General features: G+C 46.5%; 1 protein-coding gene across 5 annotated transcripts in view; it reads left to right on the top strand.

Moving 5' to 3' along the window:
• GSE1 (Gse1 coiled-coil protein) overlaps window positions 1–27,062 on the top strand; it is a 347,503-nt gene that overhangs the window by 297,769 nt on the left and 22,672 nt on the right. For 4 of the 5 annotated variants that reach the window (XM_042480725.1, XM_042480724.1, XM_042480728.1 and 1 more), the window contains exons 3-4: window positions 6,818–7,036; window positions 19,409–19,608. In XM_042480725.1, the coding sequence (XP_042336659.1) occupies window positions 6,818–7,036; window positions 19,409–19,608 (419 nt within the window). The remainder of the gene's footprint in view (window positions 1–6,817; window positions 7,037–19,408; window positions 19,609–27,062) is intronic. The other variant, XM_042480729.1, reaches the window with a different exon arrangement.

Genomic DNA, 27,062 nt, shown 5'->3' with positions numbered 1-27,062 from the left:
CCTGTGTCTTTGCAAGGATATGAGAGACCCCCGGTGCCCGTCGCTCAGGGGTGTCCCGTATTTGTTCACAAACATTTCTTTCTCCAGTAATGAAAAATTACCGAGAAGGGGTGATTAGGGGATTCAGGCCTGCCGTTGAATTGGGGAGGGTTTTTTTTCCTGCTGAGCTCTGCTTTCCAAGGTATAATTATCCCAAAGAGGGTTGTCAAGGGGGAAAGGGGGGCTGGATCTGGCGCTTGAACAGGGACCCACAGAAAATTCATCGGAGCTATTAACTGGTAATTACAGAGCACCAAAGTAGCAGGCCCAGAACTGGGTGTCTGCAAAGAGCTGGAGATGAAAGGCAGCGGTAATTACGGAATCCGCAGGAGGCAGGCAGAACGCAGATAAGTAATGCTTCTTGAGCCGTTTATTGGGCATGGGGAGGGGGAAGGATGCCATATTTCACGGCAGAGAAGTAGCTTGCTTTCAGCATCAAAACAAGATATCCATAGAGTTGTTGATGGGGGGACCCATTTTAAAGATAGAGACAGGAGCAAACGGGCAAAGCTCATTTGACAGGCAGGAGCCATGCAACAAACTGAAACATCTATGGGTCCCATACGAGGTGACCAGACGTCCTCCTTTCCCAGGACATGTCCTACATTTCCGCTTTCTCTCCAGGAAGAATTCCAAAATGCCTTCCATTTTGAACATGACAGAGAGGCATAGATTTATGTTAATGTGAGTGTTTTTTTAGCTATTATTTTGTAATCTCTGCATTTTTCTTGAATGTCCTACATATTTGGGATGCCATGTCCTCCTTTGAGGTTATAGCATCTAGTCACCCTGGTCCCATGTGTGAGAACGAATGTGGAATGCTGCCCTCCATTTGCCTGAAGGGGGGCTTACATCTAAAGGCTGCCACTTTGGCACCAAAGGTGGAAATTTGGGAGATGTTTGCAGGTGCAGGAAGGATCCTGCCTTGGCATCGCCCCTTTGACCCAACCAGATGGCTCAGCCCACCTGCTGGAGGGCTAGAACAGACTCGACAGGGCTTTCGAAAGAAACATCCAATTGTGGTTTTGGATGGCTCCTTGCCTTCCTTGTCCAGCAACAGGGCAAAAGCACCCAACCAACTCCCCCCCACCAACTCAGCTTTCCGCTCCCAGCTCTCCCTCCCCTTCCTCCATGTGCAGCTTTCATTCCCAGCTGTTATTGGAATTAATTTACATGAGCTGATCATGCAGACGAGAGCCAGTCAATAGGCAAGAGTGCCCAACTTAATAAATGCTTGTATAATGAGGGCAGAAGGGAAGGGGCCGAGGCCAAGGCCAGGGCTTGATGAGGTTGCAGCGGGGAGAGGGATGGGAGGGTTGTGGCTGGCAGCAAAGTGGAATCGGCGGCTGAGCCACAAAGCTGCCTCTTTCATTCCCATCGGCAGGCCTGCTCAGCCGGTGGTCTCTCTTCCATCTCCTTCCCGGGGGCACAGCGCCTGTTTCTGCCTGGCAGACCCTGGCCTTCCATCACCTCGCTCCTTCCAGCCTCCCATTGCAGTGCCCTCTTTAGCTCCCGCCGTTTGTCACCTGTGCCTCCTGGCAAAGAGCAGCCCGGTGGTTTTGACAGAAGCGGATGTGCAGCTCAAAGCTTTGTTGTGCACAGGCATCAGATGAATTGTGGTCACAGGGAATCTGAGAAAAATTGGAACAGGTGACCCGCCTCTCTTGATGCAAGGAGAGCACTTCTGCGTGGATTTTGCTTATTTGGCACAATTTCTTCCACTCTTCCTTGGCATTGGGTTGGGAGGAAAACTGTGCCCGGCCTCCACTCTCTACCCCCTAGACAAAGGAAATACTATAGTTTTTTGTGGGTTTTCGTGGCTGTGTGGCCACGTTCTAGAAGAGTTTATGCTTGACATTTTGCCAGCATCTGTGACTGGCATCTTCAGAGAATGCCATTCTCTGAAGATGCCAGCCACAGATGCAAGCGAAACATCAGGAATAAACTCTTCTAGAACATGGCCACATCACCCGAAAACCCCACAAAAAACTATGGATGCTGGCCATGAAAGCCTTCGACTTTACAAAGGAAATCCTGCTCAGGCATCTTCTCTGGCTTTTGGGACTTTCCCCAGCCTTGCACTCCCAAACCAATCTCAACAGCCTTAAGGCCTAGAGACTTGATTTGAAAAACCAGAAACATGAAAACAGCAATTCTTGGATTTTGGAATTTTGTGGCTAAAGCCAACGTTATCTGGCATGTGCGTTGCAGTCATAGCCTGCCCAAAGCCATGAGTAGTTGGAAGCGAGCGGTGGGTCCTAGAAGTGGCTTATCTTTTTGTAAGGATCTGCTGGCTTTGTATAATGAATGACTTAAAAGACCCTCGGTTGATGGCTCCAAGTGGTCCTAATGTTCCTCCATCATATTTAGGGTTTAGGCTTGAGCATAGCACCCTCAGTGGGCCCTCTTAATATCAATAAGTTTGTTTTTTTGGAATATTTTTGGGGCTGGGTAGCCCTGTTAGGGCAGTGACCTCCTACTGGTCTTGAACTCTAGGCAAATGCCCATTCCTGACACTCTCTGGAGTTGGTCCAGTGCCTATCATGGGATTCTAGGGGCAGCCACCAAAAAGCTCCTGTCTTGCATCCCAACCAGCCACATCTATGATGGTAGTGGGACTAAGAGAAGGCCCTCTCCTGAGGCTCTTAGGACCCAGGCAGGCAGGCTTATGTGAGGAGATACAGTCTGGACCTGAGTAATACAGAGCTTTATAGGTCATAACCAGCACAAACCAGCAACAGCGGACCTATATGGTTCTTGTAACCTGCATTTTTGCCTTTTGTTTTGCTGTATCCTGGGGAAACAATACACTGAAGGGATGTCCCTATGCTATACAGCTAGAGTCTCCGCCTATGTATGCACCACTTGATGATCTGTTCACAGGTAGAGCTTTTCACAGGTAACATCTAGCATGTATTCACTAGAAGAAAGACAATGCCTTTCAGGATGTGGCAGTTTTGCAGCTTTGCTTGTGGGTGAGGGTGGCGTCAAGGCTATTTTATCATACAAGCATCAAGAAGGAAGTTCACCCCAAGGTGAACATTTGTCTGGTGCATCTGTATAGCGCATGGGTGCTAATTCACAGTGAGAATTGATCCCACATTGTCATACCAGTGCTTTTCTCAAGCAGATGCTGCCCAAAAGTGTTGGATTACACTCTTAGAAAAAAAAACAAACCACCCATCATATTTATCAGGGCCTCTGCACATTGTAGTCCACAACATCTGGGTGGCACCTTCCTGAAGAAAGACAATTCTTTTGCCTCTTTTCCTTCAGGACCCAAGGCCCTGTATGATTTCAGAAGCAATGAGACTCCCCAAGCATGCCATCTCCCTACTCTATTCGCCCTTCTGTTTCATGTCCTTCCCAAGGGACCCCCCACACAAACACCTTTCCCTCGCCCTGCAACACAAGCAATGCTAATTTTAGAAGAGCTAATGAAGCTGCTCATTTGAAATTCTATTTTAAATGACCCAGCATCAGCAATGCCACTTTCAAAGAGCCTGGCAGCGCTGACATCGGGAGGGTGAGCAGGATGGAGGGCACATAAAAAGACTGCTTGCAGAATAGTACCAAGGCGGAGGGTGAAAGGGAAGGGTGTACAATCATGGAAAAGACACTGTCTAGGAGATCCCAAGCATGCACCTCCTAGGTTTCTCAAAAATCTGTCTGTGGGGGATACAGAAGGAGAGGACCTCTAGGGAGCGCCATACTTGAATAGATTTGGCATTGAAATTGGATGGGAGACTGCCAACAAGTACCGGATGCTGTTGGCTACATTTCAGAGGAAGGAACTGTCAAGACCAGGATTCCTAGCCTAAGAAACCCTATGGAATTAATGGAGCCATCATACGTCAACAGGTGACTTGAAGGCACGTATTAACACAATATAGGTATTGACACCATAGTGCAGATTTCCCTAAAGGCACCAGATCCTCTTTGATTTTGTAAGCCCAGCAGGGTCAGTCCATCCGTGGCTAGCCATGTTGGACATACACCAAAGTACAATAGCATCCAAAATCCACGAAACAGCTATAGCTTTATTGGCCAACCAAATGTACATCATGCATTTTGTATGTTTTGGTTGGCCAATAAAGGTAGCCCAGCAGGGTCAACCCTGGTCAGGACTAGGATGGGAGACCAGCAAGGAATACCATGTAGAGGAAGAACTAGCAAAACCATCTCTGCGTAACCCTTGCTTAAGAAAACCCTGTGAAATTCATGGGCTCGCTATAAGTTGACAAGGGGACTTGAAGGCATGTACACACTGAGAGAGACATTGAAATCTGGGAGTAGAAGGTGAGCCTGCTCAGAGATGTTCTGGCCATGGGTTCAGAGAAGATGAAGAAGAGCTCATGGCAAGTCATGCCAAATTGGACACCATCTCCCAGGAGCACCAGCCAGCCTGGCCAATGATGAAGGAACCTGAGCTTTGGAGTCCAAACCACTTGGAAAACCAAAGGCTGAGAGCTATGCGAAGTCAAAGGTTTTCATGCCCAGCATCCATAGTTTTTTGTGGGTTTTTTGGGCTATGTGGCCATGTTGTAGAAGAGTTTATTCCTGACAGTAATCCTCTTTGCATATCTTCCCACCCTGAAGCCTTGCCATTCAACAACAGAACAATACACAGATTAACATGGAAATCACTCCTCCCAATCCAGGGTACTCTTCTAGAACATGCCACATAGCCCGAAAAACCCACCAAAAACATTGAGAGCTCTGTTGCAACATGTATCATTTGCATTTTGGTTGGCCCAGTAAAGGTATCACTGTTTTGTGTATTTTGATGTTGCATTATTTAGATGCACTCAGGGATGTAGCTAGGATTTTAGGAAGGGGGGGTCTGGACTAAGTGCCACCATTATAATGGGGCTTGGGCGCGGCAGCACAGCAGCACACACCATTCATTTTTCTAATAGAAGGGGGGGTCCGGACCCCAAGACACCCCCCTGGCTACGTCCCTGATGCACTCCAGGAAGGATGGGACGATCCTATATTTAAAATCATGACATGACTGGGGTCTGTCGATGGCACAGCCATGGCAACAGACCATGATTTTGGAGCAAGCGGCCTTAACAGACTGTATGAAGGAACCCGTAGCATGAGGCACCTGCTGCTTCAGGGTTCTGCTTCCCACATAACTGGTTTGGTGTGAACTCAGTAGGTGGCCTTGCGTCTGGGCGTGTTTCTCAATGGGGTAAATGGTGAAGCTATCTGAGATGACAGACGCGTGCCCCGAACCCCTTGTGCTCTGGAGGAGTTAAACCCTGAAGCCAGCCTCTGTACAGTTCAAGTTTTCTTCTTCTGCATTCTGTAAACAGATGGAAAAACCACATGTTACCCCCAGGCTCAGACTGTGTCAGCACTTTGGTGGCTGATGCTTGTAGAGGTGGCTGATGCTTGTAGATGCCTACATTGTGGTGGCGTATGATTTATTGTTTGGAGGGCGTGTATGCGTGTGATTGTGTGTGTGTGTTCGCTCCTCCTTCCCTCCTCCCCTGTTTCTTTGGAGATGAGTCTTTTGAAAAGGTTCAGGGCTGTGTGTGCAAAGCAGATTGTTCCTGGCAACTTGTGACTCCCACCGGAAGGCAGAAAGACGCTCTCTTTCTTGCCTCGGGCTGAGATCCTGCAAGCAGCTCTTTTTGAAAGCTTCCACTTAGATTGCTTTTTCTTCCTGGGTTCTGTCTCTAATCTGACTGGAAAGGGTGGGAAGGGGGAGTGCTTTGTGTTTGTGCCGAAGCCCAACTCGCCGCCCAAAGACAGGCTTTCTCTGCCAGGGAAAAAAAAGGAAGATATTGTAAGCTTCCATCATGTCGAAAATCCATTGAGATTTTGCTTGTTGGTTCAGTCCGGCCCCAAGGTTTGCATATCTTGAATGGGATTTTTACTTCATCCTCTATGGCTGGAGTATGGGTTTGGTCGCCAATTGAGAGATGATACGGGTTTTGAAGGGACACCAGGAGGCCTGTGGTCTACTCTGAAGCGGGCTGGAGGGGGGACCTTTATTGGCCAACCAAAATACACAAAATATATGGTGCAAGCTTTGGAAGCTCCATTGGCTTCTTCATCAGGCAAAAGTGTTAAAAATCATACAGGAGAAAAAAAATTATGATGATGTTAGTCACAAGCCTGCATTTTGTCAAGATGTAGATGTTCTCAGTTCAGGTTGTATGGAGGTACATTCATGTAGACAGTCCTTTCCTCCTCCTGGCCACATGGGTACTCCAAGAAATAAAATATTTAGTTCTCTTAACAAGACAAAAAGAAGAGATCTCATACGAATGTGAACCTGGTGGCAGGGCAAATAACTTTGTTGGCTCATTCATCCATGTCCCAACCCCATCCATCCATGCATTCTCTGCACACCTGGCTTCTGTCTTTAATTAACTGGGGTTATAAAGTCTTCCCTCCCAACTTTTGTGAAGCCACTTTTCCCCCACTGCAATACCTTCGCCTTGTAGCGGGTTTGAAGGCCTCCTGGTAGGTATGCCAGGGAGTCTGGGTAGCCCAAACTATGTGAAGTCAAAGGCTTTTATGGCCAGCATCCATAATTTTATGTGGGTTTTTTGGGCTATGTGGCCATGTCCTAGAAGAGTTTATTCCTTAAATGCTTATAGAACACATAGTCCGAAAACCCCACAGAAAGCCCAAATTATCATTGGCCACCCCGGGCCATGAGCCCCTTGCATGTATCTTCAATGCCAAGTTTGACTCTCTGGGATGATGTGACTGACTCCTTCTCTCCCAGTGACATGGATTCTTCTTTTCATTGTTTCAGGCATGAGCCATGAGCCAAAGTCACCTTCTCTAGGAATGCTTTCAACAGCGACCCGGACCACCGCCACCGTCAGCCCCCTGACCCCTTCTCCTCTCAATGGCTCCCTGGTGCCCAGTGGCAGTCCGGCAGCCAACAGCACTTTGTCAGTCCAGTCAGCGCCCTCCTCCAGCTTTGCTGCCGCCCTGCGCAAGCTTGCCAAACAGGCCGAGGAACCCAGAGGTAAGAGCGAGGGAGGATTTGGAAGGAGGAGAGGGTGGGGAGACCAGGAGGAAGCCATAAGGAAGGACACCCTTGGCAGAGAGGCAGCAAGAGGGACCTCCAGACCCTGAGTTCAATGGCACCTCAAAGGATTGGGCCCTGATGCAGAGCTGTTTTCCAAACCTTCCTCACTTTCACCATTTGGAAATGAAAATTATTTCATCTCACTCTCATTTTAAAAGAAGTCAGAAAATACACAGGGAAAATATTAAAACTTTTATAGCACAGATGCATCTCCAGTTGGGAAGCGGGAGTTGGGGGATGGAATAGAGATTTTATTTCAAATAAGAAGTAAAAAAGGTGGAACTAAAAGGATAATGCCAATATCTCATGAGAGAGAAGGTCCAGAGGCCAAATGTATGTTGCGGGAAATGGATACCTTTAAGTTGGAGATGGTGGAATAGCAGGAGGTATACCTGGAATAGTCCAGTTTACAAATTCACAAACACAACAGTTTGGTCTGTCAGGTGGACACAGGGAAGAAAAAGGTCCCCTGCCAGTGTCCTGTTGCCCATCCCAATCCTTTGGACATTTTTCTGCATCCGGAGCTGTAAAGGAGTCGAACTGGGCTGTGCCAACATCCAACTGAGCCTACTGGAAGAAAAGAATGGGTTAGGATCCTACAGTCCCCATTCAGGGATCACCAAAGAAGTGACCATTTTGTGGAGGAGACCAGGATTTGGCCAAAGGGCTTTTTAGGCACTAAGCCTCGAGCAATGGCCCAAGCAACGGCTTGTGTGGGCATCCTTCTTGTGTCCTCATGGAGCCCCCCGACACCTTAGTCCCCCTTCCCGCTAAAGTGCTTGCTTTATTTTTAGCCGTTGGATTTTGTTCTCTTCCCCCTGCTGCTTGATGGGCTAATGTCTTTCCTCAGCATTGTGTCTCGAGGGGGCAGTTTAAAAATTCAATTCAGACGGAGTAATCCAAATGCCATATCATTTGCCGTACCCCGAGAGAAAGTCTGGAGCGGGAGAGAAACACAGGCAAGAATCTGTCCTTTTCCATCGCAAATGGGCCTCATTGCTGCTGCCGCCGCCATGCTTCATTGAAATTTTATTTTTCCTAAGGCTCCTAAATGTGTTCTTTCACCATCCGAAGCTCCCCCGCTAAATAACAAAGTCAGCGGCTGCTGGGTGCCAGTATGGTGAAATGCACATCTGAATATTTTTCTCTTTAATGGGCTATTTAACAGGAGCCTGGCTGAAGGCGGGCGCCTTGAAGCCAGCAGGAGGAGGCAGAGGTAGGAATTAGTGGAGCAACGGAGGGAGGCCTGGTTCTACCAATGCGGGGAGGGAAATTTGCAAAGCTGGGGGAGAGCATTGGAAGCCTTTTTGTTAGCGCAGGCATGAGAACAGGGAAGTGTACCAAGCTCTTGGCTTTCTTTCCTTTTCCCTGAAATGATCGCCTGTCTTGAGCCCCGATTGCAAAGACTTGCTCACCACTGAGATGAGTGTTCATATGCACAAACGCACACACATACACATACAGAGGAGCCACTATGGAAGTATATGGGGCAGGATCTTTTCTCCATCCAGCCCAGTCCTTCTGTGGTCTCACACAGACGTCTTTCATGCCTTCTCCTACTTGAGATCCTTTTTGAGTGGAAGTCACAGGGGTGAAACCCCAAACCAACCATATCCAAAATTACGTATCTTGCTGCCAAGCAATGCTCTCTTCCCAAAGGACTGGCTCCCACTTATATTTCTGATGATTTAAAATCATTTGTTGTTGTTGTTATGTGCCTTCAAGTCATTTCCAACTTATCCCAACCCTAAGGTGAATCTATCATGGGGTTTTCTTGGCAAGTTTCTTCAGAGGGGGTTTGACATTGCCATCCTCTGACAGTCACCCAGTGGGTTTCCGTGGCCGAGCCAGGATTCAAACTCTGGTCCCCAGAGTCAGTGGAGTTTATCACATGGGAGGAATTTCTCTTAATTTCGAATGAAAAGAAAGTGGGAACAGAACGCATTCACGTGAATTCGCTAGTTCAGCGAATTTACGTGAATTCGAATTGCGTTCAAACTGAGTTCCCATTGCCCCAAAATAACTTGCTATTGCCCAAAATTGCATGTGATCACCTCTCACACAATAACGTGAAACTCCATGATTGCGTTCAGATTGCCATTGGATTATACTTCCAATTTCCCTTGTCTGATAACATCCATAGTCTAACACTCAAACCACTACGCTAGTTCTGCACAGATGAATTATCGGAGGAATGACACCCCAAACTTCCTGTCTGCAAAGTTATGAGCATTTCCACCACGCTGCACTCTCTTTCCAAAACCCTGATTCCCATCTACATCTGAGGGGTGCAGACTTAAAATCATTACCATGGATTCCTTCATGCGCTCTCTGTGCTCATGGAAGCTAAGAGGATAGATGTGATTTTTCCTTTTTCACTGCACAAAATGCAGTTAAGCTAGAGAATGAGGCCATGTCTGGAAACCACCAAGCCCTTTGAGGAGAGATGTTTAACCTAGGGTATGTTTAACCAGAGAAGAGAAGGTCAGAAGGTGATATGATAGCCCTGTTTAAATATTTGAGGGAATGTCATAGTGAGGATGGAGCAAGCTTGCTTTCTGCAGCTTCAGAGAATAGGACCTGGAGCAATGGATGCAAACTACAGGAAAAGAGATTCCACCTCAATATGAGGAAGAACTTCCTGACAGTAAGAGCTGTTCAACATTGGAAGATGCTCTCTTGGATTGTGAAGGAGTCTTCTTTGGAGGTTTTTAAATAGAGGCTGGATGGCCATCTGTCAGGGGTGCTTGGACTATGTTTTCCTGCGTGGCAGAAGTGGGTTGGACTGGATGGCCCTTGTTGTATCCTCCAACTATGATTCTATGTCCTTCAGAAGATGCTCATGGTTTGCACCATTGCTCCCTGGTGTTAACTGGTCAGGAGTAACTGCCATGCTCAGTCTTGCTTGAGTGTAAGTAGGATTAACTGCCCTCTTAGTCTTCTTGAAAGCTATCTGAAGCCCCATGGAGGTTACCTGTGACCTGAGATGTTTACCATGGAGAGTGAGAAGGTCCCATGACAGCTTTGGCCTCTTGCTGTTGTTGTCAGGTGGAAGTGTCATTGCTAGACCCACTTAAAGCTCTGGCTACTGATGTTTGGTTTCTCCTGGGAGGGAAGAAATAAGAGAGGTTAGGTTTTATTATTATTTTAAACTGGCTCTATAAGAACTATGGCTTGCCTCTGCAATGCCACCAGCTGCACATTTGGCCCTTCCATCCTCATTTGATGTTATGGCTTATATGCACCAGGGCGGCATGGAAGCAGATGGCTCCCGACCTCTGTCATAGAATCATAGGTCTATCATGGGCCAGCCATCTTCTGCACAGGATTTTGGAGGCTGTTTTGGCACCAGAGCGGGTCCCGGTAGCTGCTTTGTTATTCCACCACGTCTGCTCAGAACGCACTTGCCTTAAACAGAGGTTTCGTTGTACATGGCAATTATCTAAATTGGAGCCGAGGAGAGTGAGTCAATTAAGGCTGGCAACGTGGCACTGTTTGGTGCTTCCGTGCAGGTGGGCAAATCCATGCTCCCCAAGGCGGGCGAGGAGCTGCGTTCACAGTTCACAGAACAAACCTGGAGGCTTCTTTGGATTTGAATGCCGCCTTTGGGGGTCTGTTGACTGCCATCTAGATAGATGGCAGATGCTGCCAATATTCCATTGGGGAAAAGAGGAAACAAAAGAATGCCAAGCAAGGGGTAGGGTAGTTAGTTTCCGGAAAGCCGGGTCACAAGCCTGCCAGGAAGCATCAACCACTGGCTTGCAGGTCGTTTCTCTTAACCTCAGCTCCGCAGGGTGGCTGTTCTAAGGTTTCCATTTAGGGGAAGGAAATGCACTCTGTGCATGCTTCGGGTTGCTAGTTTGATACAGGTTTCGCCGAGGCAGTAGTCAGCAGTATGGATTTGTAAAGAGAAGGCTGTAAACATGAAAAGCATCTGCAGAGCTCAGCTCGGAGAAGGAGGAACTCAGGCCAGCCTAATCAGGCACTAAAATACTCTGAGCCAAAGAGGAAAGGTAGGCTTAAAGAGAGGCAGAGAATGTATTATTGTGGTGGAAATTGCCTGTCCTTTCTGCAGAGAGCGTTAATCACCGCAGTCCCCAATCTGGATAATGGGAACGGCCTCCCTCCCGTTCTTTTCCACCCAAAGGGGAAATCAATTTGTGAAACACTATAGATTGGAAGATGCCTCACCCGTCCATCTCTTTCTCTGCCCCCCCCCAGCCCCATTTTCTCCACTATCTAGTGGTGTGTTCTTTTTTCCTCCTGCTCCTCACCCCCTTCTTTTTTGTCTTCCTCATTCTTCTCTCCTGCGGCTTGCTGCTTAGCCCATCAAAAGCGACATTAGTGGATTTTGACATTGATTTTCCTGATGCTTGCATCTCCTCTCCAGCTCCAGTTTGCCTTCCTCGCAGATGCAGTAATTTTTCCTTTCACAAGCTATATACAAATATCTGCCCTAGCAAAATTTGGTTGATAATGAAAAGCTGTGGTGGGTTTTTCCATCTCCACTGATTTAGATTTAACTGCGGTATAATTTGACTGCCAAAAAAGGAAAGGGGAAAAAATCCAAATTCCCCGTCCTCGGAGTTCTCCACTTGCCTGGTTTCTGGAGCTGGATCATCTTGGAGACGCTTAATATGAGATTATGGGTATTGGAAAGTGCTGAGCAAAAGGGATCAAGAAGGCAGCATAAAACAAGGAAGCATGGAGGCTTCTATGGCAGGGAGCGTGACATTTTGTTGGCCATCATGAAGGGCTGTTTTGTGTGCAAAGGCTGCATCTGCACTGCAGAAATGATCCAGATGGACACCACTTTAACTGCCATGGCCCAATGCTGTGGAATTTCTGGGAGCTGTAGTTTTGGGAGATACTTAGCCTTCCTTGTCAGAGAGCTCTGATGCCACAACAAAATGCAGTCCTCCCTCCGTTCTCGCGGTCTTCAGACTTGCATCCCTCACTTATGCACAAGGTACAAACAGAGGGGGAAAGAATGGGGCTCATGCCCCCATGCCTATATTCAAGCCAATGGGGCTTGAATATAGGCAAACTTCCATGTTTGCGAGGGGGTCCAGAATGGATCCTCTGCAAAAAAGGAAGGGTGACTGTACAATTCCCAGAATTCCACAGGTTGGAGCCAAGACAGTTAAGATGATGCCAACCTGGATTATTTCTGCAGTGCGGATGCAGCCAAAGCAGTGTTGAATGCCTGATGAGAATGGAAGCATCTGAAAATCTATCAGCTACCATATTGCAGAATTAGTGCCTTTTGACACTGCTTTAGCTGTCATGACTTCATCCTGAGAATCCTGGTATTTGTAGTTGTTGTGTTCTCTGGCAGAGAAGGCTAAAAATCTCACATAACTATAAATCCCAGAATCCCATAGCATTGAGCCACCGCTGTTAAAGTTGTCAAATAGTAGAAATCAGGGTTCATCCAAGCCCCAGTATTTCTGATTTCTATGTAGGAGTGGGAAAGTTGGACGGTGAAGCAGGTGACTCATTTGGGGAATATGGAAGAAAATGGGGATCACAGTCCACCAAAGCCGAGGGGAATAATTTTTGCTAAAGTTGCAACCAAAATGGAAGAGAAATTATGTTTTGACAGTGCTGCGCTTGACCCCTTTTCATCCCCCATGGCTGTTATATGCACCAGATTCCCTCTTGGTTATGCTAAGGATGCTCAGCAGACTCTTGTCAGGGTCGAAAGGGCTTTTTGTGAGCCTGAACCGAGCAGGAAAAATCGCCCAAGCCTTGAGACGGGGATTTTGCCTCTCCTTCTCAATGGCGTTGCTCAGTATGAAACATGACTTTGAGTGGGGAGAAAACAAGAGATAACCAGGAGCGCGGTGCCTAGCGGGGATTAGAGTGGCGTGGCTTTTTCCTTGCAATTTTGTTCTCTTTCATCTCGAAAGGAGGAGCGAACGCTGCACTGCCTCTGAAGCAGCAAGTGTGCGTGTGTGTGTATATATCTCTCTGTGTGTGTAGTGTAGTGTCGGTGCCAGTGGAGAGCCCAGGCCTTGCAGAAACAGGAAGCTGCTTAACATATTTATTGATATCAAATGGATGTTAATTGAGTTCTGGGAGCTCTCAGATTCGATGCAGAGTTCAAAGTGATTTTGTGTGTGCGTGCGCCTGTGTGTGTTTGTGCGTGCCTGGGTGGGTGGGTGCAAGCGGTTGTCGGAGGGAATGGTGTTAAAAAGAAATTGGCCCCCAGGAGGAATAAGGTAACAAGAGCAAACGCCTGGATTCCCACTCTATGTGCTGGCTGGGAAAGATGTATGAATTATCTCTTTTGATGGGGAGGAGAAGTCCATCAATATCTTTTTAAAAAATTCTTCTGAGCTGCGTTGACCAAAAGGAGAGGCAGCAGCAAAAATTATTGTGCGGAGGGGACCTTCTGGTCAAGACGGAATGCCTTTGGCCAGGTTCCTTTAGGTTCTGTTTCCGCATCTGCAAAATGAAATTGTAGTGACTTTGCAGGGTTGTTGTTGTTAGTTGCCTTCAAGTCGGTTCCGACTCATGGCAACCCTATGGATGAGACATCTCCAAGAATCCCTATCTTACACTGTAGTCTTGCCCAGATCCTTCATGTCCATAACCCCCTCATTTGAATCTATCCATCTGGTTTGTGGTCTTCCTCTCTTTCTTTTACCCTCTCTCTTTCCTAGCATTATTGTTTTTTCTAGTGATTCATAGAATCGTAGAGTTAGAAGAGACCGCAAGGGCCATCCAATCCAACCACATTCTGCCATGCAGGAAATCCAAATGAAAGCATCCCCGACAGATGACCATCCAGCCTCTGCTTGAAGACCTCCAAGGAAGGAGACTCCACTACACTCCGAGGGAGTTTGTTCCACTGTCGAACAGCTCTTACTGTCAGGAAGTTCCTCCTGATGTTGAGCTGGAATCTCTTTTCCTGGAGTTTGCATCCATTGCTCTGGGTGTGTTCTCATGATGTGGCCAAAGTACAATAGTCTCAACTTGATCCTCTTTGCTTCCAAGGAGAGCCCTGGTCTGACCTGTTCAAGAACCCATTTGTTTGTCTTCTTAGCTGTCCATAGCATCAACCTAAGTCCTCTCCTCTAGCCCCACATTTCAAGAGTTGATTTTCTTTCTGTCTGCTTCTTCACTGTCCGGCTCTCTGATCCATACATGGGGATAATGGGGAATACAATGGCCTGGACGATTCTGACTTTAGCACTCAGTTGTATGTCTTTGCTCTTCAGTATCTTTTCCAGTTCTTTCATAGCTGCCTTTCCTATTTCTAGTCTTCTTATTTCTTGACTGCAGTCTCCATTCTGCATTCTCAATTTTTGACTGCAGTCTCCATTTGATCCTAGATATGGGAATTCAGGATACAGATCTAATGATAATGACAATTAATGCGTAAAGTGCTTAACCAGTGGCGTACCTATTATATCATACCTGGTTGTGGATCATTTTTTAATACAGTGGACCCATATGAGTTTGCTCATCTTCCTTTCTCTACATTCATCCAGTCATCTTAACTGGACATTTTGGTATAGAGGCCCACTTTTGGGAAGGGAGGTCTACCAGAGGATAGCTTTTGACAACTCTCTCTCCCGCTCGCCTGTTTCAAACCCAGCTAGAATTTCTAGCCCTGCTAGCTGTGATCAGAAACCAGCTGTTGCGGGGTTTCTTATTTGTCCCATTAGTGGCTGAGTCCAGAGTTTGGCATGGTGAATATTTCTAGGATACAGTGGGCCCTTGGTATCCGCAGGGGTTTGGTTCCAGGACCTTCCGTGGATAACAAAATCTGTAGATGCTCAAGTCCCATTAATTACAATGGCATAGCAAAATGGTGTCCCTTATATAAAATGCCAAAATCAAGGTTTGCTATTTGGAATTTACATATTTACAAAATGATTTCAAGCCATGGATGCTTGAATTCTTGGATAAAAACATCCGTGGATACAGAGGGCTGACCATACTAGAACGTGACATTATGCGGAAGCTGTGTTTCTTGCTTTTAACCTCACCTGTGGATAACTGGAAACACCTGTTGAAAGAGGTACGGTTGCCTGTGGATTTTGGCATTACCAGAAAGGATAATGGGGTACGAGAAAGTGGTAAATGTGTGGTTTACAGGTACCCCTGTTAGTTTACACGACATTCCTGGAGTCAGCTCAGCTAGCCACCAAATATTAATATTTTGGACGGAGATGTTCTTGTTTTGTCTGAGCTTGTAGCTCTTTCTCTCTCTCTCTTTCCTTCCTTCCTTCCTTCCTTCCTTCCTTCCTTCCTTCTGTTAGCTGCAAACTGTTGACACTGCTTAAGCTGCCAGACACCCCCTGAGTTCATTTTCATCTCCCAGCTAGGAATTTTCACTCTCCTTGGAGATCAAGGAGCAGATCACTTTCCACCCAGCAAAGCAAAAGCAAACCTGGGCAACCACATCTGCTGATTCTCAGCTCCAGTGGGTCCAGGTCCACACAGGGCCCTTTCTCTCCTCCTCCCCCCGTCCCTTGTCTTTCCTACTTCGTCAGGGTCTCAGCTGTTAATTACCTTTGCCTGTCAGCCTTGCCAGCTAATCTGCTATCACTGAGTGGAAAGCAGGAGGTCAGACAACAAAGGTGACACTGCCACACTGCGCCTCTTGTCATCTCCAAGCCAGATTAGTTTCATTGACTAACTCCTGGCTGAATACCGCCAGTTAATTATAACGATCACAAACCCTCCCATTTTAAAGCCACACAGCGAGAATTAAGGGTTCTGAAGTAAGACTTTAGCTTCATTAATTGCCCGGCTCTTTGTGATGGTATTGATTGATAAGGCTCTCGCGTGGTGAGTAATGGCTTCCCAGCTCAGAGGGGATTAAGCCGGCTAATTGTTGTCAGCCCCGCACTGACAAGATAGACTTCAGTGGGTGTCAAATCCATATCGGCGGCTTCCCTTTTGTCGCAAGCAGCATCCGTGCCGCCGCCACCGCCGCTCTCCAGAATGAAAGTACTGCGCAATAACCCGGGAATAATTAATAAGGCATTGTCGCTGGCGATGCGTCGGTCTACCTTTCTTTGTTGTCCTTTCCATTTCCTCTCTCCATCTTTCCTCTCCAAGCTTGCCCTGAGTGGTGTTCCGCTGTCTAAGAAAGGAAGATGTTTTCCTGGGGAAAGGGTCCCTCTGAAGAATGCTTTCTCAAGCAAAATGAGCATCCAGCGCACAAGGAAGCGCAATTAGATCTTGGGTGATCCTTTTTATATTTCCCATCAGGATGGTTCTGTAGGCAGTAGTTAAATGGGCTGCGTAATCGCTTTTGGGCTGTAAGTTCCTTGGAGGCAGGGGCCTTTTGCCTTTAATAAGTGCCATGTCCATCACTAATACAGTATTAATAGATATTGCTATTTCTTGTTATTTGTTCTTAAAAAAAGGTAAAACCCTTGTCTTCAAGATCACCAACCAGTTCAGGCCTTGTCAACTTACTTGATGGTTAGAGGAATAGCCATTGTGGCCATCCACAACTTCATTTCATGAATATAACCTTTTGGCCTGGGTGAACATTTCTTTTTTGTGCTCTGGATTTCCTCCTTTCGCTGTTGTGAAGATCTGTAGCATTGTTAAACCAGGTTCTGCAGTCTTAGTTTCCTCCCCTTACTGCCATTGTAAGGTAGCCAGGCTTTGATGAGGGAAATGAGTCTCGGGCTTCTTCTGTATTCTTGTAGTTCAGTAGATGCCTTGCCCCATCCTCAAAATGCAGCTGAAGGCTAAGACTCCATGTTTTTTGGGCACAAAAGCAGAGAACCAAGAAGCCCTCCCCTCTGCCTCAAAACTGGATGAAAGAGGTAGAGGTGCATAGGCTTTACTGGCAAGACATCATTTAGTGCAGCGGTTCTCAACCTGTGGGTCACCACCCCTTTGGGGGCCGAAAGATCCTTTCACAGGGGTCGCCTAAGACCATCGGAAAACACATATTTCCAATGATCTTAGGAACCGAGATGCCAAAGGTTGAGAACCACTGATTTAGTGGGATGGGACTTTCTCAGTTCCCCTCCCTCCCTTAGCCTTTGCAAGTGAATTAAGAGATTTCTTGAGATGTAGTGTGAGATCAGGGACAAGACTTGCTGTCCCTTGGAGAAAACCAACCGCAAATTGAAGAATGCAAAATGATCTTTGTTGTAGAAATTGTAGCCTAAGATTTCATAGACATGGTCTACTAAAGTTGACAAAAGCTGATGCTACAACTTCTTTTGCACAGTTAATCTCAAAGGTGCTATCAGATCCCTTTCCGTATTGATATTCCAGACATAGCACAATTCTGCTCCTGAATTCTACCCACAAGTTACAGGTTGGTCATTAAGGCCTACATACATTTCTGTGACCTCTCTTAAACCACTGGCTGGGCCCAATAAAATAAAGGATCCTGATAATCCCGAGCCTAAACATGGTATGAGGCCATGCAGCCTCTTTTGGCTCATACTTGGCATGGTCAGTTCAACCTAATGTGGCTTCCTTCTGTTGCGAACTGTCTGAATCAGTTTGCCAATGCATTTGCAAACTGCATAGTCTTAAAACCGAGGGAGTTGTGTGCAAAGGCTAAGTAAAAACGTGAGGACCGTGTTGTATGACCAATTTGCCAATGCTTGTTGCCACAAGGAAATTGCTAAGCTTGTAACTCCTCATGGATATTACCTTATTTGAATGTCACCTATTTGTGCACACATGAACTTACCCTTGCCTTGATTGTTTTTCATAAGAACATTTCCACCCAAGATACACAAAGATATCCAGCTAGGATGCCCTAGTTAGCATCCTATTTGTATTTCTGCTCCAGCCACCCTCTTCTCTATCCGTGGCGGTCTTAATTCTAGTCTTGTGGTTTCATTTCTTTTCCCTTGCAAATATCAGCAGCATCCCTAGGGTGGGTGTAATTTCAAATACAGATGTATTATGCAAATGGTAAAGCCTTGCCCAAGGGTTAAAAAAAGAAAAGAGAGAGTTGTTCTGTATACTCAAATGCCTTTCTCTTTGAGTGCACTTTCTTGATCGCAGTGGCTTTTGCAGGCTTGGCTTCGTGCTAAATTTTTCTGGAAAGAAAGCAGTTGCTCCTATAATTGTGATGCTGTGTTTGGCGCCATGATGGATGTCTCCGCAATGGGTGGTATCCAAGCCTGGGTCTTCCATTACTGTAACTCATGCAGATACTGGAGGAATATCTCAGCAAACTCAGCCTTTTTGCTTGCTGGGATGTTTTTCTGAAAGGGGGGCATCTTCACTGAACTAAACTAGCTTCCTGTTGGAAGCCATTCTGTCTTGTCAAATGCTAAGGTGTGAAGGTTTAAAGGCTACTGAGCACAAACATTTGATGTGAAATCAATATGATGGAAGTGGTAGTAAGCAACAAGTTGTCTCATGTATCTGTTCATCAACTATCATCTCCATACAGCACCTAGCACATACTAAGCTCTTTATAAACAATAAAGCAATGTGCAGCGATAAAGTGGGGGGCAAATGGCCTTTTGACTTGAGAATAGTAGGATCTTGGAACTGAGGAATTGCCAACTAGGCAGATTTGCAATTTCCTAGGTTAATACTGCATCTCATGAGGTTTGTCTGTTTTCCTACAAAAACTCTAAAGTGTATTGTTACTGTGTGCCATCAAGTCACCTGTGACTTATGGTCGCTCTGTCACAGGGTTTTCTTGGCAAGATGTATTCAGAAGGGGGTTGCCATTGTGCTCCTCTGAGGCTGAAAAAGGACAGGTTGCTTACCTGTAACATTATTTCTTTGAGTGGTCATCTGCGAATTCACACAAATGGGTTATACTGCGCAGGCGCAGAATAAGCCATTTGTGTGATTCGCAGAGACCGCGAAGAAGTGTGACTTGCCTACATCCACCCAGTGGGTTTGCATGACTGAGCAGGGATTCAGATCTTGGTCTCTCACATTCCTAGTCCAGGGCTCATTACACCATGTTCATTCTCCTAAAGTATATGCAGTCCAAATTTGTAATGTCCCCATTACTTTTAACTGCCCATAAGGGGTTTTGTGGTGCCACAAAGCACACATCCATTCTGCTCCCCCAGCCTCTGTCTGGCCATGAGCATCACAGTTGTCTGGACCTTTTCTGGAAGATGGTGGGGTTTGAAACAGATTAATGTAGCCCACCTGTCTGGAATGACCCTGGGAGGCATGCCTATCTTGGCCCCGATCTTTGAGTGCCATGTTAAGCATGACCTGAGGACTTAGAAGGATTTTTGTCTCAAAGGCTGCTCTGGGGTTGAACTGTTGATAAGGATCCAGATATTCTTACTGATGTGTTTGTGTTTTTTGTTGTTGTTGTTTTTGGTTTAGGGTCATCGATAAGCAGCGAGTCTTCTCCAGTTTCCTCCCCGGCCACCAACCACAGCTCCCCTGCAAGCACGCCTAAGCGAGGGCCGATGGGGCCTCTCATTGTCCCGCCGGGTGGGCACACTGTCCCGAGCACACCTCCGGTAGTGACCATTGCACCCACCAAAACTGTGAACGGCGTCTGGAGGAGCGAAGGACGGCAGGTAAGGCTCTTTATGCACACACACAGTGCTTGTGGCAGGTGCAGGGCTGTGCATCTCTGGGGACTTGTGAATATGGTGGGGAGAAGGGGGAAAGTGTCAGCGCAACACATGCAGGAGGGGTAGATCATCAGGTGAGAAGGAAAGTTTGTCTCCCTTGATAAAAGAAGATACAAACACTTCAGTCTTGAACAAAAACTGCCAACAGGTTTTCTGCTTTTTCTTTTATTCATGAGAGCTAGAATCCTCCTCTTTATTATTTTAACCCATTGAAGGGGCCATCCTAAGACAGGGGACTGGCAGGCCATACAGCATCACTGCCAGGGAACATAAGAGAACAGATAGCTTGAGGACTATAGTAATCTAGAGCAATGCTACTCAGAAGCTGATGGTCCATGGACCAGTGCTGGTCCCTTAGCCATCCTGTGCCATCCCCAGGGAGTTTCCAGAAAAGAAAGAACCAGTGGGCACAAATATGAGGCCAGTTTGTGGCACATTGGGTTAATTATCAATTACCACTCTCAGATCTCTTAAGAAGCACTGGTAGGGTTCCTGCTATAGGGGGAAATCACTATGGACCTTATCACATGAGGCATTTACTGTGCTGGAATTGGGCACAAATGTTTCAGAAGCGCAGAGGTGGGATCGCTGGTCATGCTTCTGAAGTGTCACTGAAGTGCATCCCTCTGTTCTCCCGTTGATGAATCGTTCATGGAGCAGCCATTTCTGTAATAACAGGATCTTCCATTATGCAAAAAAAATGGCTGCTCCATGAATGCTTTGACAACGGAAAAACAGCGAAATGTCTCCGTGTCGCTTGGGAAGCGTGACTGGTGATTCCACCTCCTTCCTTCTGAAGCGTTTGGGCCATGATTCCAGTGTGGTAAGTGCCTCGTGTGATAAGGGCCTATGTTTCTATGCATCCATGTGGGTGCACCTATTTGGCGGCTCACCTCCTGCCCATTTATACCTTTGATCAACGTGCTAATCCACCTGACCTGTTAAGTCTGAATTTGACACAGGTTGGGTGGATTAGCATGCTGCTCAAATGTATGAACAGGCTAGAGGTGAGGTACTAGATATGGCAGACAGGAACCAAAGGCCAGAGGTAGGAGATGGGGTCATGGTCAAGCCAGTAACCCAATAATAGACCAGAAACTTGAGGAGATCTGGGGCAAGGAAGAAGGCAAGGCAAGGCAACTCAGAAGCACAGGAAGATCCAGGTTGTTATGTCACACCATCTAAATCAGTGTTTTGATTCCAGGGTTAAGGGTCTTGAAAAGTGGTAGAAAGCCAGCAGATGTTGCCAATGATCTGCCCACACAGGCCATCCTCTGGGGCCCCACTGTGGGCATGCCCCGGCAGCCTGGCTGCATTTGCTGCCCATATCTCTCTTCCTTACTCCCAAACGGGTGGCAGCAGGGAGTCGGAATGTTTGCTAATTAAGAATCATTGTTAGTGGTTATCCTTCCCTTGTATTTTACCAGGGCTTCCCAGCGGGATTGCAGCTCTTGGAAATACTAATTAAACCACAAAGAGTAAAAGGAGAGGGGAGGGGAGGGAAAGTGGGACCCCTGATGTTTGGAAGAAGCACAGATGATGCCCCAGCAGAGAAAAACATGTAGGGGACAGACACCCGCACCCTGAACTCTTGATCAGGTTAAAAGGGGAATGCAGATTTTGTAGGATTGTTCTGTGATGCCGCCTTCCATGTTTGTTCTAAGTGTGGTCTTCTCCTTTTAAGAAACTGTCTTTGAAAAACTGGCCAGCTTAGGTTAACCAAGTGAGGTTCACTGCTCCAGATCTCTGCTGAGAGAGTGGAATTGCAGTTATTTTCTTGTCCTCTGAGTGCAGTCAGCTTTGATATGCTAGGGCAGGAGAGGCACAAGGAAGGAGACATTTCTTCCCTCCTGAGCTAGGAGCCAAAGACTCCTGATCTCCACACAATAGCTGGCATCATGTTAGCAACTTACACAGGTACGGATTGTACTACAGATGCAGTTAGATTTTTAGAGACAATGCATAGTGGTCTTATCCAGCTGACAAAAGGGTAACCCAGGTTGTGCATGCAGGACCATCGCTCATGCGGTAGCACATTAAAGTACACAGAGCAGTATAAGAATATGCATTTGTTGTTGTGTGCCTTCAAGTTGTTTATGGCTTACAATGACCCTAAGGGGAACCTTTCAAGGGATTTTCTTGTCAAGGTTTGCTCAGAGGAGTTTTTGCCTTTGCCTTCCTCTAAGGCTGAAAGAATGAGACGCCCAAGTTCACCCAGCGGGTTTCCATGTCTGAGCAAGGTTTTGAACCCTGGTCTCTCAGGGTTTCAGTCCAGCACCCAAACCGCTACACCACACTGACTCTAGAATGTGCATTGCCTTTATGCATTGCCGATACACACTGCAAAGCTCTAAGACTGTTCATCCATATACATTGCTCTCCATTGGTATTCAGCATAGCGTTGCCATAACGTAGCCTTGGCAGTGGATATTTACACTATCTTGAAGATACATAGGATATCAGCGAATGCGTTTTTATACAAGTAATTTGCTCCTCAACGTTGTTAGAGCTCTGAGCCTTTGTTTCTAGGACTAGACCTTTTGATGTCAGCCTATTGGGAGCTTCTTGCCATGATGGATTTTCTGATGGAAGCTCATAATATGTCTTATCTTGTGCGCTGTGGCATCCATTAAATTATCCGGCGTGAGTTAGACAATCCTCCAAAGCACTAGGACTTCTTTTGAGCCCACAAGGTGCCTTTGGTCTTTCTGGTGGACTCAGCCCCATTCTTCCTTGTCTCTGCCAAAATTCATCCTTCTATAAGAAAACCCTCCACTGCGTCTCTGCATCCCTTAAGAGGAGGGAATTGTTTTTCTGCTTCCGCAGTTTGCTGTTAATGAAGCGCAAAGGCTGCCAGAGAGCGCTCCCAAGTAGCGAGCTACGCAACAGATGATCTGGCCCATCCATCCTAGTACAGAGATTTGATTAAAGCGTTAATTCTTCCTCTGGCGGATGGGGAGAGCAGAGCACAGTCACCTGGCAAAATAAGAGAGGAGGAGGAGGAGGGAGGAGAGAAGAGAAGAGGAGGTGCTTGGAAGCTCTGAAACGCTAAAATCAAAGTGGTGCCCATCCATCAGAGGTTAGCGGTTTTTCAAAGATAATATGGAGTCCTTTGAAAGGATGTGTGAGATGAAGAATTGTCGACTTTAAAGCTAATAGGGCATGTCCCGTGGTCTCGCTGGCAGAGATGGCGCACTAATCACCAGAAGATGACGGATCTTCCCATTCTCTCGCTTCTCCCCACCATCTTTGTCGCACTCCTTTCTTTTACAACTGTGGATACGTTTGGAGCCACTGCTGGAAATCAGATTCATTGCAGGCATGGCTTTTTCAGTCTGATGTCTGTCTTTCTTTACTTTTTAAAATAATATCGATTACATTTCAAATCGTAACATGAAAAACTACAAATCAAACAATACTAAGACATATATAAACACAATACTAAAAAACAAAAACGACAAACAAATACACCTAATTATCTTTTTAAAAATCTAATTCCCTTCCTCTGTCTATCTTTCTTGAGCATGTGCTGCTTTCGCTAAAGATGCCATGATGAAACCCAGTTCTAAGGACATAAGGAGTGCAGTTTATCGTCCCTGGCAGCAGCTCTCAGACGTCTCTTCCTCCCCTTCCTTCTTCTTGGAACTGAACCTTGTGCGAAACATAATTGGAAAAGCTGTCAGTGTAGAACATCACAGTTTTTGGCTGGCATCCTGTTAGTGACATATGCAAGTACAAGTCCATCTTAGGCCTGTATGTGTCTTCTTTGGCCATTGTGGAGGTTGGTATTCTTTCCCATCTTCTACAACCACCAAAGCCCTCCACCCACCCTAGGATTCATGGTTTTGCTGCATCCTGAACAGCCATTCTGTGGATGTTGGAGAGTGCGGAGGATCAGAGAAGCAGCTGGCTATGCCTTATAGTTAGACACATACCAATGACATCCTCCACCGAAACCCTGGCAGGTCTCAGCAGAAGATGTTAATGGCGTGCCTCTAGTTATGGAGCATACGCAGATGCTTCTCTAATTCCTTCCTCCACTAGTCATGGAATGGCCATTGAAGGGGACTTTTGCAGCAAAAATGTAAGTCTTGGAGGTGGGACTGTGGAACTGTAACAGAATTCTGCTAGTAAAACTCTTGTGCCACATGGGCAACATAGTGCCTTGGTTTTTTATCTTATCAGGATCTAACCAAGACAATTGACATAGCCACATTTCCCACTTAAGAATCCAATTTGTCATCCTGAGTTCTGCAAGGGTCCATCATGGGCTGCTTCAAGTTGCTCAGATCCCACTTTAATCTGCATTTAAAGTCGGAGAGGACTTAAAGGCACACACTCAGACACACAGAGAAGGCAACAAACTTGCTTTGGCCAGAGTGTGCCCAAGTCTTCAGGCTTTTGAGACCCTTCCTCTGGTCCTTTATAGATCACTTGATCAGTACACAATTTGTAAAACTAAAGTCAGTTTTCTAAAATGTCTGTTGTTTTTGGAAAGGTTAAATACTAGAGGTTCCCCAGTCATAATGACTAAACCCATCCTGTACTATACCTAGCTGAGCTGTTCCCTTCCAACCCAGAAGCCCCCAGAATTCCACCCACAGCTTTTCACCAACATCATCATGCCCCATAGATTTTTGTGGGTTTTTTGTTCTATATGGCCATGTTCTTCTCAAATCTTCTTTGAAAATGCCAGCCATAGATATTGGTAAAACGTCAGGAATAAACTCTTCTAGACCTTGGCCACATAGCCCCAAAAGCCAACAAAAAACTATGGATGCTGGCCATGAAAGCCTTTGACGTCACCATCGTGTTTTTAGTGAAACTCAGCTTTTCACTAACACTTTGTTCCTAAAAAACCCCATCTACTGTTGCTGTTAGGGGCACAGCTACCCTCACATCCCTCCCTCTTTCTTTGGTGGCTGGCATGGTTGGCAGATGCTGCTCTCTGTCATGAGCTTGGCTCTCTTTCCTGCCATGCTTCTGAGGAAATGCTTGACTAACCTGTTTATTTTATAGCCACTATCAAAAGGCTAGTGGATTTATATTTGCTCTGCTGTTTCAGGCTCCAGAGGCATCTGTATCTTCCCTGGGATGATTAATGGCTCTGAGGAACAAAGCAGCCGGTAAATCTTAAAAGGCAGGAGAAAATAAAAGGCTCTCTTCCCCCTTTTCCTTCCACTCCTCTCCCTCATTACTGCCAGGCTTGGCAGAAATGGACCTGGCTCACCACCCATCTTGGTGATCTTTGTGCCTATGCAAATCAAACCTTTACAAAGCAGGCAAGATGCTTCCTCCATACGCAGCTATTCCCCCTGCTTTGATGACCTACAGTACATAGCAAGCTTATAACCCCACCCCTTGTTTTCTGTGTGCCTCCTTTTTCAGCGTGCGCAACTACTTTGTCCCTGTGTACCCTGTAGCCATCCTCTTGTCCCCACTGCCCGCACCCCTCCACCCCATGCATCCAGATCATTGACTCATTCATGTACCTTCTGGAGAAGGTCAGGGAGGGCTGGCTGGCGGCAGAAGAGGGCCGGGTGTATGGCGCTCCAGGCGCATGCCGCGTTCTGAGAGCGAGCAGATGTTCCTGCTCATTAAAAATTCCAATCAGCGGGCCCATCTCTTTGAATTAATTATGGCCGATGTATCTTCTGAAGAGATTATGAAAGTCTTGAGGAGCACTCAGCTGCTTGCAGAGTGTTTGTTGTGGTCGTATTTAGTAAATACACTTGACTGATGGAGGCAGTTCTCCCTGTGCCAGCCGGCAAGAGAGAAGCTTCATCCCAAATGGCAGTGATGCAAGGACAGGTTGCCCACCTTGAGGAGAGCGGCTATGCAAGTCAATGGAACTATAGATCAAGAGAACTATAGTGTCTAGATCAGCGGTTCTCAACCTATGCGTCGCAACCCCTTTGGGGGTTGAACAACCTTTTCACAGGGGTCGCCTAAGACCATTGGAAAACACTTATTTCCGATGGGCTCAAGAATGAAGACACCGATTGGGGGGTCACCACAACATGAGGAACTGTATTAAAAGGTTGCAGCATTAAGAAGGTTGAGAACCACTGGTCTAGATCAAGGGATAGTGGCACTCTATTCTGCCTTGGTCAGGCCTCACCTGGAATATTGTGTCTAGTTCTGAGCACCACAATTCAAGAAAGATGTTGAGAAGCTGGAGCGTGTCCAGAGGAGAGCGACCAAAATGGTGAAGGATCTGGAAACCATAACTTATGAAGAGAGACTTAGGGACTTGGGTATGTTTAGCCTGGAGAAGAGAAGGTTAAGAGCTGCTGATATGATAGCCCTGTTTAAATATCTGAAGGGATGTCATATTAAGGGTGGAGCAAGCTTGATTTTTTTTGCTGCTCCAGAGACTGGGACCTGGAGCAATGCATTCAATCTAAAGGAAAAGGGATTCCTCCTAAACATTAGGAAGAACGTCCTGACAGTAAGAGTTGTTTCAACAGTGGAATGCACTCCCTCAGAGAGTGGTGGAATCTCCTTCTTTGAAGGTTTTTAAACAGAGGCTGGATGGCCATCTGTCAGAGGTGCTTTGATTGTGAGTTCCTGCATGACAGAATGGGGTTGGACTGGATGGCCTTTGAGGTCTCTTCCAATTCTGCGATTCAAAGTGAAGGGCTACTTCTGCCTTGAAAGCCACGGTGGCACTTTGATTGCATGAGGATCCTCTCCAGGGCTTCTTTATATCCTTAACTAAACAATGAGAAGTCCAAGCCAGGAGCATGACAGAGCTTTGCTCCTTTCCAAAGAGATTGATAGATTTGTGTTTACTTGCCCAGCAACAACCACCATACACCATAAAAACCATCCAATCCTCTACTGTATTGTATTCCCCCAGAGTAGTGGCTTGGGGCTCTTCCACAACCCTCCAAACTGGTTCCAGTCTAACCACAGAGTTCCCCACCCCTCTCTCAAAATCAAAAGTTGCTTTGTCCATCTCCCTTGCTGAAGGATGCAATTTAGCTTCACTTCCGGAACAATATCAATAAGCTTCAGGGCAAAGTATTGCTGTGTGCATGTGTAATGTCAGCTTTCGTTAAGCCTTTGGGTCGAAGGTTTGGGGCCCTTTTGACACGACACAATTATACGATCCCTATGGAATCCTGGGATTTGCAGTTTGGGCAGAGGTATTTCGAATTCTCAGCCAGAGAGCTCTAGTGCCTTGCCAAAGTGCAGACCCCAGGAATCCATAGGATGCAGTCATGGCAGTCAAAGTTGGATCACAGTGCTATAATTGTGCAATGTGGAAAGACCCTTATTCTTCGTGTCGCTTGCAGATGGTTCCTGAGGTCTGGCTGTTTCACCTTAAGCTATAGCTGTGTTTGAATAATTGCCATCTTCTGAAGGAGGGATTTGGCAAGCATCTGGGCTAA

The sequence above is a fragment of the Sceloporus undulatus genome, chromosome 8 (genome assembly GCF_019175285.1).
Source record: "Sceloporus undulatus isolate JIND9_A2432 ecotype Alabama chromosome 8, SceUnd_v1.1, whole genome shotgun sequence".
Taxonomy (NCBI): Eukaryota; Metazoa; Chordata; class Lepidosauria; order Squamata; family Phrynosomatidae; genus Sceloporus; species Sceloporus undulatus.
Note: the sequence above shows the minus strand (reverse complement) of the source record. Positions and strands in the feature narration are given on the sequence as shown.